The sequence below is a fragment of the Arachis hypogaea genome, chromosome 17 (genome assembly GCF_003086295.3).
Source record: "Arachis hypogaea cultivar Tifrunner chromosome 17, arahy.Tifrunner.gnm2.J5K5, whole genome shotgun sequence".
Taxonomy (NCBI): Eukaryota; Viridiplantae; Streptophyta; class Magnoliopsida; order Fabales; family Fabaceae; genus Arachis; species Arachis hypogaea.
This window is the reverse complement of record NC_092052.1, coordinates 133,598,742-133,618,175: the sequence shown is the minus strand read 5'-3', so window position 1 is coordinate 133,618,175 and position 19,434 is coordinate 133,598,742. Positions and strand designations below refer to the sequence as shown.

Sequence of the window (19,434 nt, the reverse complement as noted above, 5' to 3'; positions counted from 1 at the left end):
AATATTTGATATTAATTGATTTTTATCCTCAAATTAAAATTCTGAATAATACGTTGGAGAAATAGGGGGTGGAGATCATGGAACTTCCAACAATCCCGATTCTTAATATATAAAAAAATTTATAAAATATATAAAGAACATCCATTTAATATGAAAAAGAAATATTCTGATATTTAGTAGAAGAAACATCCTAATGTCTAGTATAAGTATCATCCACGTAAAAATTTTAGATTTACCCACAGACATTTGGCTAGTTTTTGGCTGTTATCCTCTTGGTTCCCTAGCATTGTTGAATTTGGATTGGTTGAGTAGTCAACTCATTCGTCCGTTTAAACAAGCGTCGAGAGTTCAAATTTTATCTTGTACATGCAACAACTCATTGTTACCGTCGGATTTGAAAATACGGTAAGAAACCATAAAAAAAAAGCTAACAAACAAACTCGTAACTCGTTCACTCTCTTTACGCGCTAATTCCTTTGAAAATGAAAATCCCCAATCCAATATCAACGCACACTTCAACTTCTGAGCCTTAAGCAAGGAGCTCAACAATTTAAATGAAAAAAAAAAAGAGTGTAAAATTTATATCTGTTTGAACAAGTTGAGTGCAGATTATAGGAATATATATATATATATATATAATAAGGGTTGGCATTGGTCCCTGTTTTGTTGCAGGTAAGCAATGTAAACGGGAGAGAAAGGTAGCTTTCATGGCGTCGAATACCGCTAAAGTTCAGCTCTTTGGGATATGGGCTCTCTCTCTCTCTTTCTCTCTGGTAAGTCCAAAGTTTTGTTCTCATTGTTTGTCTCGCCCTTTTCACACCTCGTCCGTGTTCTTCTGCACATCATAACCCTTTTTCTCTTCTTCACCTTTTTTTTTTGTTTTTTTCCCTTCCTACTCTGACCTCTCTCGTTGTTTTTCAGGCACCTGTCATGTTCTCATCTCTCTCTCTCCCCTTTTCTTCTATCTACCCACAACTAACCTTGCTTGGGGTCTGGTTTTTCTGTTGGATCAACTTTTGATCGTTTCCGTTGTATTGATTAAAATGCTGTGATGTGCTATGCTTACTAGTCCAACCTACTCTCGAACCCTCATTGTTGTTTGTGTATATTTTTATTGACTGTTTCACGAGACAAGTTTGTGGCATTGTTTATGTCATAATCAGTGTTCACTGTTCAGTTGTTTTTGTGTTTAACAATGGCAGCTTCAAAATTTGGATGATTGGTTTTTGGCTTGCACAGATGTGTTTCTCAATTAAAGGTTTGCGTGTCCCCATCATGAAGGCGTGAGCTGAGAATTGATCGTTGTTGACTCGCTTTTTCAACGGATAAAAAGATCCACGCTTTTGTTCTTTTTCTCTGCGTTGGTCTTCTTTTGAGTTACTCACTTTCAAGATGTTGTGCGCTTGCTCCGGGGAGCAATTCAAATTGGAGGAGGCGCCGCCACAGTCCCCGGATTCTCTGGCGACAAGGGATTTCTCAGCCGGTGGACTTTCTTCCAGGACTGCGGATTGGGAACCCAAAATCGATGATACCCAAGTTGACGAAGTAGAGTCCACTCTTAAAGAAGCTCTTTCCTTAAACTATGAGGTAGCAATGGAAATTCAGTTTGATCAAATGAGCATTTAATTAGATTATATGGGGCTGTTTTCTTTTTCCATTAAAATTTGATTTTCCAATTTTCAAATGAATTTCAGGAAGCCAGGGCTTTGCTGGGGAGGCTTGAGTATCAAAGAGGGAACTTTGATGCTGCTCTTCAAGTATTTCAAGGCATAGACATCAAGGGTTTGACCCCTAGGATGGTCAGAGCCATAGCTGAAAGAACCAGGCAAAGGAAACCACGTTCCAAGGCAGACATTGTGGTTGCCAATGTGATGTCATTGCATTCAGTAAGCCTCCTTCTTGAGGCAATTTTGCTTAAAGCAAAATCATTAGAGGAACTTGGCCGATATATCGGTACTGTTTTTTACTACCTTCATAATTTTCATATGTTGTTTGACTAAACATCTGTTTGCTAATTGGTGCGGATTTTGCATGTAAAATATTGGAACTTCCATTTTTCGTCGAAGTGGATCTTGAACGTTCTTCTATACGAATGAATTGAATATAAGTATCTATATTATGTTGATTATAGAGATGTAGATGTAGATAGAGTTTTGGCTTCCAATGGTCCCAACTCAAGTGACTTTTATGCTTTCTCTTTTACCAGAGGCTGCAAAGGAGTGCAGAATAATTGTGGATACAGTTGAATCTGCACTTCCTAAGGGAATGCCTGAGGGTATTGGTGAAGATTGCAAGTTGCAAGAAATGTTCCACAGAGCATTAGAGTTGCTTCCAAACTTATGGATCAAGGCAGGATTTTTAGATGAAGCTGTTACTGCATATCGTCGTGCTCTAATCAAGCCTTGGAATTTGGAGCATCAGAGATTGGCTGCTGTGCAAAAAGACTTAGCTAAGACCCTACTCTACAGTGGTGTTGAAGTAAGTCTACCCTCTCAGTTGCAAGTGTGGGGTCCAACAACACCCAAGAGTAACATCGAAGAAGCAATACTTTTGCTGTTAATACTCATGAGCAAGGTGGGAATTCAGGAAATTGACTGGGATGCTGAAATAATGGATCACCTTACTTTTGCTCTTTCCGTTACTGGAATGTGTGAGTCATTGACAGTTCACATAGAGCAGATCCTCCCAGGGATCTATAGTCGAGCTGAGAGGTGGTACCTTCTTGCTCTGTGTTATAGTGCAGCAGGACAGAATGAAGTAGCATTGAACCTTTTGAAGAAGGCTTGTGGTAGTTCTGAAGCAAAGCAAAGACCTCACTTCCCTTCATTTTTGTTTGGAGCAAAACTGTGTTCACAAGATCCTAGCCATGCTCATGAAGGCATTAACTTTTCGCACGAGGTTATTGATCTAGCCAAGCATCGAAATGAGCATTTCTTGGATCAAGGCTATAAATTTCTAGGCATGTGCTATGGGGCTGCAGCTAGAATTTCTGTGTTGGATTCTGAAAGAAGTATATTTCAAGGAGAGTCTCTGAAATTTTTAAATCGTGCTGTGGAGAATGGAAATGGTGGCCCGGAAGCTATATTCAGCCTTGGACTAGAAAATGCGAAGCAAAGGAATCTGGATGTGGCTTTTGACAACATGATGATGTACTCAGACATGACAGTTGGCAGCTCAGGGAGAGGTTGGCAGCTGTTAGCACTTATAGTATCCGCACAGCAGCGGTTTAAGGATGCTGAAACTATAGTTGATTTTGCTTTGGATGAGGCTGGGAGGATGGATCAGCTAGAACTTCTAAGATTGAAAGCAGTACTTCAAATTGCTCAGCAGAAACCGAAACAAGCAGTAGAGACCTACAGAATCTTGCTGGCATTAATTCATGGAAAAAAGGAGCATTGGCATGAAGATAAGAAACTTGGTCAAGCAATAGGATTCAGGCATGAGGTGTGTATAACTTTTATGGGAAAATTTGAAACATCCCATGCATACACTAACATTAAAGTTGATTGAAAAGAAGTGATGCCACTTGTCTATTGAAAGCTGCTAAACAAATAAGATGGTTATGTCGATATTAGTGAATACTGACGAGTCATGATGTTTTTAAATATCAGCTAAAAGTAACTCCCTCAATCCTCTCCTGACCCAGTTTTTTATGCAAAAATTTTCAATGATCAAAAATTCTATGGAAGATTGAATTAATGATCAGAGACAGCTTTTATTATTATTACTGGTGGAGTAATGATTATATTCATCTCCTGAATTCTTGAGAAGAATGTCCTTAACTTGTTCACCATTCTTTGCAGGCAATAAAAGAGAAGAATTTGGAAACAGAAGCCTGGCAGGATTTGGCTACTATTTATGCAGATATCGGTTCATTGATTGATGCAAAGTCTTGTATTGACAAAGCTCAATTAATAGAATTTTTTTCTCCAAGAAGTTGGCATATTACTGGTAAGGACTCTGTCTGCTCTGGTTTTTAATTTTGTTTCACTACTACACATATTCACGGTGATCGTATCACCATGCATGAACACTTAAGAAATCAGTAATCTCCAATTCTATGTCTGCACGATATTGCAGGGAGGTTGTTGGAAGCTCAATCATTATACAAGGAAGCTTTTGTTTCTTTCTCGATCTCATTATCAATCGAGCCAGATTACATTCCCAGTATTGTTTCAACTGCAGAATTGTTTCTGAAACTTGGTATGCAGTCACTTCCAATTGTAAGAAGCTTTTTAATGAATGCTTTGCGATTGGATCCCACAAACCATGATGCATGGTTCAACCTTGGATTAGTTTCAAAAAACGAAGGTTCCTTGCAGCAAGCAGCAGATTTCTTTCAAGCTGCATATGAACTGAAGCTTTCGGCTCCGATCCAAAAGTTTGAGTAATTTAGACTACGAAAATTTGGAACCAAAAATTGAGCTCAACTTAGAGCAACATAGAAAACACACCAGCAGCAACCAAATGGAATAAATACTCATCCTACGGTTAACCACTACTTTGTTAATGATTTGTTCAAATGTATAGCTAATCTAGCACCTTTTTCAATTCTATAGATTTACATTTATTCTGTTCAAATCAATTTTCCTGGCAAATGATAACAGGTGCCATATATACAGTTGAACTTGCCCATGCTTGTTTCTTTTTTCTTTTGCACCTTTCTGATATTTTTTCTGTATTCTGAAAGGAAACTACTCTGATATTCTTCATTATTCCAAATGATGCCCATTTAAGGTATTGAAGGTGTGAAGTTCATGAAGCTCTACACGATTTCAGTTTGTTTTTTGGATTATAATTTAGAAATTATTGTCTGCTGTGAGAGTACTGATATATAATAATAATAATAATGTTTGAATATAATTTGATCACACTTTTGATTTTCGGTAGGTTGATATCAGCAAAGAAAGATAAAGAAAGTAAAGTGATTGATGCGTTCATTTTTGACAATAAGATAAAGGAGTTGATTCAATATCAAGGAAGGGGGGGAAAACAAATTAAAGAAAACACCAAACTACATTCTCATCTTGTCCTTGTTTCCTTTAAACCATAAATTCTTTGCAATAAAACAAAATATGTCTTGGTCAGAAAGACAACAAATGTGACAGATTGTACAATTGTTTGAGAGAGCGTTTGTTATCTTCGGATCTACAAAGGGAAGCTGGCAGTGCATGCAGAGAATTTGACTGGTCCTATACTTAATACTGCACCATAACACAACACACAAGAAAAGAAAATCTAATGAACAAATAATGATGCTCTAATAAATTGTGAACAGACACTTCCATTTTGCCCCCAAAGAAAGCATAATTTCCTATGTTAATTAGAAGATACATAAATCATTTACCCTATACCTTACATGTAAGAAACAGTTGACTCGGACAGACAAATTAACTAGCCTCAACCCATCTGCCACTGCATCCACAAATAACTTTTTTTGTTTATGATAAAATTGGGGTGGAATTAGAAGAAAAATAGTAAAGAAAAGGAGGTAACAAGATGCAATTAATAGCTTAATGCAAGCTAATTAAGGATTTCTTGTTGGAAAAGTATATGGAACCAAGAGGTGATCAGCCAAAAAGTAAACAACTTAATTAATTTATAATATTTGATATTAATTGCTTTTTAATCCAAATTAAACTTCTGAATGATACGTTGGAGAAATAGAGGCGGGGATCATGGAACTCTGCTTTCAACAATTCCAATTTTTAGTATATAAAAAAATTTATAAAATATATAAAAAAACATCCATTTAGTATGAAAAAAAAATATTCTGATACTTAGTAGAAGAAACATCCTAATGCCTAACATAAGTACCATCCACATAGAGGTTTTGGATTCACCCAGATATATTTGGCTGGTTTTTTGCTCATACCCTCTTGGTTCTCTAGCATTGTTGTTTCTTGTTTGAATTTTATAACGATGAGAGGATATTATTATATAATGAATAATAATACTTGCCAGAAATCAAGTAGGGTGTTGAGTCGCTAAACTTTTACAAATGGTTCGTCATTGTCATTGTCGCTGTGGCTTTTGGAGTTGGAGTTTGAGTTTTGATCAGATTGCTTTTCCGCTTCTGGTTGCTTTCCCTCTTCTTTTGCCTCTCCTTCTTGTTCTTGCCTGCATAAAACATAAAATCACCACAATAATAATAAAATTCAAACCCCCAAACCTAATTGATTATATGCAATAATAATAACATAATTAAGATGGCCATTGCATGCATGCATGCATGTGTAGAGGCTCATGTATGTATCAATGTACGTATGTCACCTCTCACCATTTATGTTGCATGCATGCAGAGAAAGTACGTAGAAAAATGTATTAATGGATAATTTAGATATACATAAAAATATTATATTTTGCAGGAAATAAATAATCAATTTTGCAGGAAATAATTATGTAACGATTAAAAATCCAATAAATCCTTGAGAGAGAGAAAGAAAGTACTTTTTTTGGGCGGCTTCAGCGGCTCTAGCACGGGCTTCTTCTTCGGCCAATCGCTCTTCCTCCTTCGTCATACGCTTGCTGTTGCCTCCGTCGAAGCAACCAAAGCAAAGCCCCATCTTTTCTCCGACCACCCTCTCTCCCTCTCCTTCCCTCTTTCTCTTTTTTCCTTCTTTTTTTTTATATATTTAATGTTTATTTGGCTGCCCTGTACGCTTTCTACAATCTGTACTTTTTTTCCTTTTTTCTAAAATTTCCTTACCCTCCCCCCTTTTTCTGTTCCAGTTTCTATTCCCTTATATTGAGGAGGACACCATCACCAATTAATATCTATCCTATATATTATTTATTATTTTATATACACCTACACGCACCAATTGTATATACAAGAATGATGTATGTTTACAATTTTTTTTTCTGAAATAAAAGATATATATATATTTTTTATCTTATTTTATATTTTATGAATCACTTTTAAGATAGAATTATTAATAATTGAGAATTATTAAATAATTATTTAATATGTTTAACTAAAATATATTTTAATAATTTTTAATTATTAATTTTTGCATGTGTTTTTACCTATTTTTAACATCAAAAGTAGAAGTTTATAATAAAAATAGATTTTTTTAAATAAAATAAAAAAATTATTATTTTTTAAAAAAGAAAGAAAATAAGATTATTTACTAAGATATGCTTTTTTTTTTTTTGTGTTAAGAAGTAGTTCGCTCAAGAGAGGTGATTTGCTTCAGTTCATCTAGGGGAGAGGCGAACTGGGTTTTTCTTTATACAGTTTGCCTAAGTGAAACATGATTTGCGTTTCACCTCCTTAGTCCACCCTTCTTAAGGGCGATCTATTCCCTAGCCAATGGTAAAAATGTAGCCTATAAATTTCAATGAGTTTGAGGTATTAGTTGCATTAAAATTTCATTCCCTTCAACTCTATAATTTATCTCTATAATTCTTATTTATCTATTTCTAAAATGTCTCAAATCCCATTATTATCGATTCATTAGGCTGGAGAAATAAGATATTAAAGAGTAACCATTAAAATATATTGTATAGTACACTCAATTTGAAATGAGTTGTCAATAATAGAGCATATGCATTTTTTATGGCCCAAGGCAGGAAAAATTGAAGTGTGAATATACAATGATTTTTATTCTTATATGCAAACATCAATAGACCATCGAAGGTTGGATTATTCGAAAGTGATAGCTCAAGTTATCTACACAATGATTAAAAGCATATCTGACCATTAGCATAAGATCGACCATCATGAGCGTGCATTTCGTCAATGTTCAATGGTTCAGTAAGGAAAAGTGCTGCAAACCATTGAACTACCTGACAACACGATCCACTTAATGCCAACTCTACGATCGGAAAGCACAAGAGTGGACGCACGACACGCCATGAGGCTTCAACTTCAACTATACTCTATGGAATGATGTGCTGGATAAGCAGGTCAACATATTTGGAATCCAGTTGACCTGCGCACAATCCACACACAACAAAGTAAAAAACAAGACAATTGCAAACCAAAAAATAACAAACACAAATATATTTAAAAAAATTGTGATGATTACGTAAGTTATAAATCCTAATGTTGTTGAGAACCCGTCTCCAAATATAAGTCTGATTTCCACAATATTATTGTACGGCTCGAAATTCACCCACCTATACAATTTCATGGGTTGTCAAAAATTACACATCCTTAAACATTAATTTAGGGATACAATCAAACAAATAAAAAAAATGTATAAATACCTCGAGACCAAAGGAAACTTATGCTCAAATACGTGGGGTCGACAGGCAAGGATACAATAATGAAATGCCCAAAAGAGAAGCAAATCCCCGTATCGACCCAAGTTCTGTTGCCTGTAATTAGTGGCATGGCACATCTGTTGGTATAAAAAAGCCAATACAGTTGAACCCAAAGATAGCTGGTCATAGTAATTTAGATCCTCCAAAAGTGCAGCCTCCTCATGTGAACTCAACAGTCAGACACGTTTGATGTCCCTTATAATTTGCATGATATGGTGTACTGCATGCATCAATTGCTCGTCCGTCGCATATTCTTCTGAATCCCAACATACTATCTCTTTAAACCATGATAACTTGTCGCCTTACTTGTTCTAACCCTGTCTATCAATGAGGCTTAGTACAACTCCTAACAACTGCTGACATATGTCCACCATCGAACGTTCCTGTTAAAAAAGCTCCTTTCACCCATTCAGCCACTAATAGGATCTCCATTAATATTAAACCCCAGCTAATAAGGTACATCCTTTAGGGTAATGGTCATCTCTTCATAGGGCAAATAAAATGTGTGTGACTCTGCCGCCACCCCTCGATCAAAGTGAACATCAACACCAAATTATGGTCCCACTCAATCATATTGGCCATATGTTTGAAGTCTGCTTATTTGAGTTGAGGTATGTCCTCACAAGCTCATTGGACCACGTCATTGCCAGCAATATGGTTAATCCTATCTAATCTATACAGCATATCTTCGTAGCCTCTTAATAAGTTTTGCTCATTAAGCTAACCTAAAATAAAATATTAAAAATAATTATGACTAAAATTTAACTAAAATAAATATAATAATAATAAAAATAATTAAACTTAAATGAATATAATTATAACATATTAAATCTAAATAAAAAATAAAATAATTAGAACATATTAAATATAAACTAAAATTTAAATGAAATACTATTCTAAAAACTGTTTAAATATAATATTATCTATTATTATTTAATATAATATGATCTAATCTAAATATACTTTTTGTATAATTATTATCTAATTTGATATTATCAAAACATTTATTTTTAGAAAAGAAACTTATTTGGAGAGAAAAAAACTTTTATCCGCAGTGAAAATTCTAAAAGGAAAAGAGGAGAGTGAGCATGTGGGAATTTTGCATACAAAAAAATTGGTAAAAGGCACGACTGAGGAGTGAGATCAGATCGCCAAATTTAAAGGCGAACTGGGTGATAGGAGGACAATTTGCCAATTGCATACAGAAAAGAATTGAGTACAAAAAAATAGTTCACCAAACCAAGAGGCAATCTATGTTAAGGACAAAAAAAAGTTGGTTTTTCATAAATAAACCTTTTTTTTAAAATAATATTTTTTATTTATTTAAAAAAATATCTTTAAAAAATTATATAAAAGTAGAAATATATCTAATTTTAATATTATTCTGTTGGTTTGATAGTTTATTAAATGTTTTATCAGAATCTTATAGTTTAAAGTTTGTAATGAGTTTTTATATTAGATAAAAAATTTTAATTATGTTCTTTCAAACTATTTTTGTTAAAAATATAATTTTTTAAAAAATTTATTTTCGTAAAATGAATTATAAAATATTCTACAAGCAAAATGTTTTAGGATTAATGAACTTTTGCTGAAAAATAATAACTAATAAGAATCTAATTATAAATTTTTATTTAATATAAATATTAATTAAAAATTTTTAAATTGTAAAATTCTAATTAAAATTTATTAAAATTATAAAAATTAATAAAATAATTAAATCATATTTTGGATATTTTTTCATGTTCTATTTTTTTTAATTTAATTTAATATCGTATCTGTTGCACTCTTTCGTGTTCATTTGTGTAATTTTGTATTATTAGTTAAAATAATAATGGTTTGTGGGGTTCTTTGACTTCTTTCTTTATTTTCATTTTTTTAATTTTTATCTAGATACACACAGATAATAGTACTACATCTAAGGTTAGTAATCTTAATCTATTTTTAATTCAAGATTAGTTGATAGAAGAGGTCTTTTTTTTGTTAATTGAAGGACGATGGTCACTTTAAAAAAATTTAGTGATCTAGGTACTAGAGATCCTAAACCCTAAACCCTACGTGTGCTAATATATTTTTATTTGGTAAATTGATTTGACAATTTTTTCATTGTCAGGACAAATCTTGAATTGCTCTATTGAGGACAGAGTATCTGAGAAATGAGGGAGTTTTAAATGGCTCTGTTCCTTGCAATGCTTCTCATGTTTAAAAGAATATCTCAAAGGCTTTTGGTGCTCTTAAGGATGCCTTTTCTTGGTGTGTGTTGGATCACTTGATCAATCTTTTTGATTTGACAAATGGAATATTGAGAGTCCAATTGCTCAAGATGTTACTTTTGTTCATATATCTGATTCTAATTTAACTATTAGAGACGTTTGGAAAAATGGCCAATGGAATCTCCATGATGTTTTCTCTAACATTTCAGAAGATGTTAGACAGCGTTTGAATGCTTATAATCCGGATTTGAATGTTGGGGAGAGTTCGGATTTGTCGTGGGGTGTGACATCTTCTAGACTCAACTAAATTAGGAGTGGATATAGTTGGCTAGCCAAAAGAAAGTTTCACTGGAATGAGCGTGATAATTGGTTGAGTACGGCGACTGCATATTATTCTTGAGAATTATAAGTTCTTGATTTGGCTCAATCTTCATAACGATATTCCTACGGCAGAGTTTCGATTGGATCGTGACTTAGCTTTATCTAGCACTTGTCATTGGTGTCAGAGTGGTTCTGAATCCATGCTTCATTGTCTCGCGAGTGTCCCAGTGCCAAGGAAGTCTGGAACCTTTTAGGCCTGTATTCAGATAATTCGGATTTACGTGATTGGCTCTATAGAGTTGCAAGGAGTGGAGATGTTTTTCTTTTCTTCTCGATCATCTGGTGGATTTGGAGAAGTAGAAATCATGATTTATTTGGATTTGGAGAAGTAGAAATCATGATTTATTTAATACAGAGAACTCTTGGAGTGCTAGTAAAGTGGTGAGTTTGATTCGTAGTTCAGTAAGGGAGTTCCACACCATTTTTGCTATGCATCAATCTTTGTCTCCTCCTTTACTTTATTTGCATTGGGTTCTACCTCCCGTTCATTCTGTTAAATTGAATTGTGATGCTAGTTGTTTTGCTCCTTTTGGCTATGCTAATTTTCGTTGTATTATTCGCAATTCTGATGGATGCTAAGTCGAAGTGTGCAATATTCTTTTTGCTGAATTGATGCGATTTTGAGAGGTTTACTTCTAGTTTGGAATAGTGAATTTTGTGAGGTTATTTGTGAAACAGACTATTTAGAGTCTTAGTAAACCAAAAAATACTTGGTAACGATATTTTGGAATGAGATTTGGCAAAACATATATAAGAAGTTATGAATTGAAATTGGAGAGTCTCTATTCTTTTAATTAAGAGGAATGCGAATAGTGTTGCAAATTGTATGACTAAAGCAACTACTTCTGACGCGGACATTCACTTGAATTGGAGTCAATTATAAAATAAGCTTCAACATCTAATAGATTTAGATTTAAACCTATCCAATTAATTTGGTTTTGTCTTTTTTTTTTTTTCTGTTTAATAAAAAAAATCTAGCTATTTTTCATCCTTGAAAACAGGCTCGTGAGTTTGGTGAGAGATTTTTCAATGGCATAGATATGTTATTATTGAGAGTAAATAACCATTTCTAACCATGAAAGATATAAATGTTGACAAATCTATCCATAAAAAAATAAAACTAACGCTGTAACCATAAAAGATAGACTCCCGTAGACAAAACTAACCAAAATCTAAAAAACTATTTAGAATTCCAAAATTACCCATTCTTTTCCAAATTCAATCTAATCCATTTCTGTCCTGCAGATCTCTCTACACATGGAATGCTACTTTTTCTTCTCTTTCTATCTCTCTGTCTCTGCATAGCAGTAATAATTTATTTATCTATGTATTCATTCATTGCTAAAATATACTCAAAAGTGCATTCAGATTTGAAGGAATTTGTGTTGGATTTGTGAAGATGGAGAAAAATCAAGAATCGTCATTTTGGTAATTCAGAGACCAACTTCATGTGTAGGTTTTGAATCTGCCGAACCTGTCTTTGAACGATTTCATTTGGAGCAACAATTATAGTTCAAAGAGGCCTGATGAAGGAGGAGCTTCGACATCAAAGTCAGCGGTGAAATCAACTCATCACCATCACCTTTACCATCACCCGCTTCTCAACAAGTCAAAAGCACCTCTTTCTGATTTCAACGATGGCTGGAAGCAGATCAACAACACCACCACCAATGGATCTCTCTTTACCATGCCAGAGTTAATAGCAACGGACTAGAACTGACAGAGAAGTCGATGGCGATGGAGCTAATCCGGAGTGGCACCACGACGGAATCTTTGACCTCGCGTGAATCACACCCTCGCTTCTAGAAGGTTTCAAGGGCCTCTTCTTTCGCTTCGATTTCCGCCACGACGGTACTCTCTTTGGTAACAAGCTCATCGGCGAATACCGCGTTCCCGTTGCTAATCTTGTCCACGACGGCGAATGCAGTTCGGTCTGTTAGCTACCGCCTACCAGGTTCGGTCCGGCGAGAAAAAACCTAACGGGATCTTCAATTTTTCGTATCGATTGAAAGGAATTGGGGATAGGTACAATAGATATGAATCATCGCAAATTTTAGAAAGGAGAATTTCTTGTGGGTGAGTTGATGTAGGACGATGAAGGTGAGTTTATCAAGTTGAAGTTGAGTGCGGTGGTGAAGGTGGTGGAAGAGGAAGAGGAAGAAGAAGAAAAAGAGAGGTTGTGGGATTGAATTTGATAAAGAATGGGTAATTTTGGAATTTGAATAGTTTTTTAAGTTTTGGTTAGTTTTGTCTATTGAAGTCTATCTTTCGTGGTTACAATATTAATTTTATTTTTTCATGGGTAAATTTGTCAGCGTTTATATCTTTCGTGGTTAATAAAAAAAAAATCTATTTTTCATCCTTGAAAACAGGCTCGTGAGTTTGGTGAGAGATTTTTCAATGGCATAGATATGTTATTATTGATGAGAATTCTTTGTTCAATCATTTGTATGATTTGCTGTTTTTTGGTTCACTGAGCAGGTTAAAATTAAAGATGTATAGTAAAACACCATAAACGAATTGTCACTCATAATCACAAACTGAATTAACTACCAGCTAAGTCATCATCATATTACCATGAACACGATTAATTCGATTCGATCTTATTAAAGTCTTGGTCAAAGGGAGGGATACACCACGTTGATTCTTGAAATAAAAGCATAAATGATGTGGCTTGCCTGCTAATAGTCGACGCATTTATAGCTGAGCTCGACTTTAGGCTACTAGATTCTTCTGGTACACGTTCCTTGTTGAATTTATTGGGTTCGATATTTTGCATTTTTCACGTGGTTTCTAGGTTTTTTTTTTTTTTTTTTATTTCGACAAATTAAAAATTAATTTGTCAAAAATTTAAATTTAAGAATATGTCGTTAACTAATAAATTATTACATATATAAAATAAGATTTAAATTCACAATATTTACTTAAACTGACAAATAAACTGACAATTCGATTAAATTAAGTTGATCTTTTTTTCTAATGTCCCACTTGGGTTACAACTTACAAGTTGGCGTCATCCAACTCGGCTCGTGGCCTCTAATCTAGGATATAAGTAACATGAATTTTGGTTCCATGTGAAGCTTAAGCAAATGTAAATAACCAATAAAAATATTATATTTATTAATTGTATGTATTTTTTATATTTTTAATATTAAAAGTGATTGATGAAAAAAAAATATACATAAAAATGTATAAACATAATACAAATATTATTTTTTATAAAAAACAATACGTGGATCAATAAGTGAAATATCAATTGAGTAGGAGACTTATTACTCTGCGGTTGGCATGCGATGGTGCTGTATAAGGAGGACCATTCCATTGCATAGTAGAGTAACAAATCCAATGATAGATCTAAAAATTTTAAATAATAGAGGTAAATATGTAGGATATAAAAATAATAAAAAAATTATAAATACATCAAAACATATAAAAATAAATAATATGAACATACTAAATGTTAAATAATTATTTATTTATTTATTATAAATATTAATATATTAATAAATAATAATGTGGTTATTAATTTAGTTTTTTATAAATTAAATATATAAAATAATAATAATAATAAATGAAATTAATTAAGATAATCAAAATAATAAACAGATTATCTTCTAATTAATAATAAAAATAAAGTATATTTTTTATGAATTATGTACAATAAATAGCATTTAAAAAAAATTATACACCAAATCTCTCATATCCTTATTATATATTTTATAAATTATTTAATATTTATTCAATCATTTAATAAAAAAATTTAAAAATTGATTTCAAATAATAATAATAATAATAATAATAATAATAATAATAATAATAATAATAATAATAATAATAATAATAATAAGTTAGTTACTTAGATAGATAAAAAACTAAAATATGTTATTATTTTAATTAATTTTTAAATAATTTTTAATTAAATTTATGTTTGAGAACTAATTATCAAAATATATATTGGGTATAAAATTTTTTAGTTTATTAGTAAATATTAAAGTTGAATAAAAAAATTCAAGGATATAAACTGCTACTAAATAAATTTATTAATTAAATAATACTATAATAATATTTTGTTTTTTATTAAATTAATTTAATATATATTTTTATCTTATACTTTAGATATAAATTAGAGTTTAATTTTGATATATTAACAGTGTAAAATTTTTTATATAATTGTCTAATTACGTTTTTTTGAATGATTATTTACGCAAATACAATTAATATAAAATGTAGTAATTTTTTATGATATGGTGTTATATAATATTAAATATACGTGTAAAGCTATTTTATACTAACCATGTATCAAAATTTAATTCTAAAAATTAAAAAATATATATAAAATAAATATTTTAACACAAAATTTACTAGGTATTTTTTTAATGTGGGGGTGTTTCACTCGATGTTTAGTAATTTCGACAAGGTGTCGAATCGAACTTATATCAAGATCTCAATTCGGGGAGCAGATACAACTCTTCTAAAAAGAGTGAGTTCGACCCAAAAATTACTTAGTATTCGTATCGAAACAAAATGTGTCGAACTATTAATGACAAATTGTAACAAATAAATTTGAAATGCGTGAATTAAATAGAAGAACTTTGAATAAGTAAAAATGTAAAAAAGTGAAATGAAAATTATAAGAAAAAAAATAACAATGAAATATTTAAAACAAAAAAATTAAAAGAAAGAAAAACAAAAGATAATAAAATAAAATAAGCTCCTAACATTTACATATACTTGCATTCTATGATATTTTGTTGCATCATTGAAAGTCTGAGACTAAAAATTTTTGCAGAATTTTCGTGATGATCTAGTATTTTTTATTGAAGTTATTTTTTCTCTCCTAAACTTCTTCTATTTATAGACCTTAAAAGGAAGACCTGCTCCTGAAAAATCTTGACCACGACCTTAATTTCTCAAGTCACGACCTTACTTTGACCTTAAAAAATCTTCATAATGAATACCCTCACGTCCTTGCTCTTCAATCCCCACATTTTTAATCGTGTTTGTATTTAACTACGTGGTTTAATTTCTATAGTTTCAACTCATTTCTCATCATAAAGCCCTCAACTTCGACCATTATTTTTTATCGTATTTAAGAGTGTTTTTTCTCTATAGCTAAAGATCTGATCTGTCAATCTTTTTCTAAATTTAGATGCATTGTAATCGAATTTTTTCATAAATTAAATTTTTTATCAACAGAGAAAAAATATAATTTTGCAATGAAACATATATATTTATCCAAAGGTAATGCCCAAAATGGTCTTTGAAATTCTCAACTCGCTTCAGATTAGTCTCCCACTTTTTAGAATGATCAAATAAGCCCCCTATTCTTAGAATCGTGAATCTCCGTTAGTCCAAAAGTTACAAGACTTTTTAACGGCATTGAGGTGTACAGAGTGGCACTTAACTGCACGCTGATGTGGACACACAATGAATTCAACTCAAATTGGTACTCCAAATTTGATTAAAACACTCAAATTGATCCAATATTTACCTATAAAATCCTAACCTCCAAATATTCATCTTTGTTCTTCGTCTCCACTCATCTCCTCCTCATTGATGTTGTTCTAGCCATAACAAACTTCACATATCAGATCAAACAACAAAACAAAAAAAAGAAAGAAGAAAGTAAATTAGACAAAAATAAAAATATTAAAATAATTTCTTAATTTCTATTTTCGTATGATTTAAACTATTCTGAACTTTCAAGTTTCTTCCCACACATATACTACTTTTATAAAAAAGCAACAACCTCAAAGAAAGAAAAATCAAATCTTAAAAAGTAAACTAATAATTAATAAAAGCAAATCAAATGCACCTTTATTCCAATCAATACAATAATGAATCCAAAAGTAGCATCACCTTTGATTGATCCTAACCACCATCTTACTCTACATTCTATATTCTTCCAACCTTCTCCTCTTCAACAACAATAACCAATAAGATTGTCCCCCATCACCATCACCACCATCACCACCACCAGACTCGACGACACGCAACACGACAAATCCTCCAAATTAGTACTGACAACAACACATCTATAACCACATCAACCAAAGAAGAAGAAGCAAGCAAGCAAAGGCAATTATGAGAATAAAGAAACAACAACACAACAAAAAGCTTCCAATGATAAAAAAATGAAGACGAAGTATAAGCGATTATGTCGTCAGAAAAAGAAGTGGAAAATAACTACCATGTGGTGGTTCGGTTAATCCCGAAACAAATGGCACAAACAACTGAAATAGAATTGAAGCATATTATTTTTGGGATTGTCGCATCATCAAACTTTCGGAACAAAGAAAAGAATACATCAAGGTATGACAGAGACCAAAAGAAACTAGAGGCGTTGTTTGGTTGGATTAGAAAGTAAAAACGAAGGGTTACTGGAAATTAGAATATCTTTTAGATTAGAGCCAAGATAAACAACATCAAGGAGGAGAAGAGGAGTGGAGACGAAGAATAAAAATGAACATTTGGGGGATTAGGGTTTTATAGGTGAGAATTGGATCAATTTGGGTGTTCTAATCAAATTTGAGGTACCAATTTGAGTTGAACTCATTGTCTGTCCACATCAGCATGCAGTTAACTGTACACCTTAGCACCGTTAAAAAGTACGGTAACTTTGGACTAATGGAGATTCACGATTATGAGAGTGAGAGACTTATTTGATCATTTTAAAAAGTGGGAGACTAATCTGAAACGAGTTGAAAATTTCAAAGACTATTTTGGACATTACCTTTATTTATTCATATACTTTTTTATATTTGTTCAAAAGGTCGGTGACGGCACTTACCCCCAACAAAGTAAAGCGTGGATCCGTTCCTGGACCGACCCCTCCATGGATGAGATCTGTTTACGTGGCACTAAAAAACTACGAATCTCTATAGTTGTAGCTCCTTAAGTTTGTTATTGGTGGATAGTAGGGATGTCAACGGGGTAGGGCGGGGGCGGGAGATGCCTCCCTGCTCCCCATTTCCGCCCTCAAATTTGCTCCCCGTCCCCTCCCCATTTTTCACCGTGGAGGAATATTGTTCTCCATCCCCATTTCCCACATAGCCCCATTTCTCGCGGGGATCCCATTTCCCATCTATCTGATAGTTATAACTAATTATTAATTTCCATATGAATAGAACTGCAAGTATCCATCCTATTCAAAAACAACAAGATTTTATACAAAAAGTCTAAATGATACAATGGTGACTTCTTTTGAAATGACGCAGTGGGGGACGCAACGACGAGTCAGAGGACAAAGTGTTGGAAAAACTCAACAAAGATTCAAACAAGAACCTGTCTAACAGCGAAAGCACCAAAAATAATTTTTTCACAACCTATGCAATTAAATAGGTAATACCAAAGATACTCCAAGCAACAAATATAATGGCAGAAATTAAATAATCAGACACCAGAATTTTAACGTGGGAAAACCCCCAAAAGAGGGACAAAAAACCCACGGGACCTAGTCCAGAAAAATATTCCACTATCAGAATAATGGGTACACAAACAATCTTTCTAGTGACACTAGAACATCTCAACAATCAACAAAATACATCACCAAAACTGGTGGAATTAACATAAATCCTCCACAAAGTGGGTATCTCAAATCAGGCAAAAGAGAAAGCAATACAACTAGCAAGTTATATCCTATGTTCATCTCTACACCAGGAAAAATATAGTAAAATTTCATAAGAAATTGAGCGAATTTACCCGTTTAATCGGATCAAAATGGCATGCTCTTTTTCCCCCAATTTCCTTCTTCTCTTCGGCTCCGAAACAAGGCCTCGTTTCTTTCTTTTCAAAAATTAAAAGAAAGCTTCTCATTCTCTCTCGTGGCTTATACGCCACTTTCTTTCATTCTTTTATTTATTTCCTTTTTTTATTTAAGTTGTGTGGGCCCAACTTGAGGTTGGGGACCCACCAACAAATCTCTCCCTCACCAATTCAAGTGGGGATAGGCTACTCCACCAAGCCCACCTTCTCTTTGTAGGAATCAAACTTCACTGCAGGTAAACTCTTAGTCATCATATCTGAACCATTATCATCAGTATGGATCTTCTCAAGTGCATATGACTTCATCTCAAGCGCTTGACGTATCCAATGATACCTCACCTCTATGTGCTTCGATCTAAAATGAAACATCGGATTCTTGCTGAGATGGATAGCACTCTGACTATCACAAAATAACACAAACTTCTCTTGATTAATGCCTAACTCTTGTAGAAATTTCTTCACCCACAAGAGTTCTTTAGAAGCTTCAACAACAGCAATGTATTCTGCCTCTATAGTAGACAAAGCAACACATTTATGAAGTTGAGATTGCCACGACACAGCTCCCCCTGCAAAAGTCATCATATAACCAGAAGTAGACTTCCTTGAATCAAGATCTTAAGCCATATCCGCATCTGTGTAACCATCCAACACAGGTTGGCTACTCCCAAAACATAAACAAACTCTGGAAGTACCATTAAGGTATCTAAGAATCCACTTCACTGCTTGCCAGTGTTCCTTGCCAGGATTAGAGAGAAACCGACTAACAACTCCAACGGCATGAGCAATATCCGGCCTGGTGCAAACCATA

The 19,434-nt window shown here is 33.2% G+C and overlaps 1 protein-coding gene and 2 long non-coding RNA genes across 7 annotated transcripts; 1 reads left to right on the top strand and 2 right to left on the bottom strand.

Moving 5' to 3' along the window:
- Positions 1–508: 508 nt before the first annotated feature.
- On the top strand, positions 509–4,740 carry LOC112766076 (protein NPGR1). Of its 4 annotated transcripts, none has more exons than XM_025811926.3 (6): positions 509–773; positions 1,240–1,587; positions 1,695–1,953; positions 2,207–3,444; positions 3,804–3,951; positions 4,081–4,740. In XM_025811926.3, exons 2-6 carry the CDS (start codon positions 1,393–1,395, stop codon positions 4,389–4,391), a joined length of 2,151 nt encoding a protein of 716 aa, XP_025667711.1. In that variant the 5' UTR covers positions 509–773; positions 1,240–1,392; the 3' UTR covers positions 4,392–4,740. The 4 variants fall into 4 exon arrangements, with proteins under 4 accessions (XP_025667711.1, XP_025667712.1, XP_025667710.1 ...); XM_025811927.3 differs by having other exon boundaries at positions 511–773; positions 1,203–1,587; XM_025811925.3 differs by having other exon boundaries at positions 532–773; positions 922–1,587.
- Positions 4,741–4,940: 200 nt separating this feature from the next.
- Positions 4,941–6,940, bottom strand: LOC112766079 (uncharacterized). Of its 2 annotated transcripts, none has more exons than XR_003184103.3 (4): positions 6,451–6,940; positions 5,962–6,120; positions 5,355–5,415; positions 4,941–5,204 (listed from the first exon to the last, which is right to left on the bottom strand). It is a non-coding gene; the product is annotated as an uncharacterized lncRNA (long non-coding RNA). The 2 variants fall into 2 exon arrangements; XR_011875730.1 differs by having other exon boundaries at positions 5,360–5,415.
- Positions 6,941–7,988: 1,048 nt separating this feature from the next.
- Positions 7,989–9,399, bottom strand: LOC140181081 (uncharacterized). The gene is made up of 2 exons (XR_011875731.1): positions 8,215–9,399; positions 7,989–8,124 (listed from the first exon to the last, which is right to left on the bottom strand). It is a non-coding gene; the product is annotated as an uncharacterized lncRNA (long non-coding RNA).
- Positions 9,400–19,434: the final 10,035 nt, after the last annotated feature.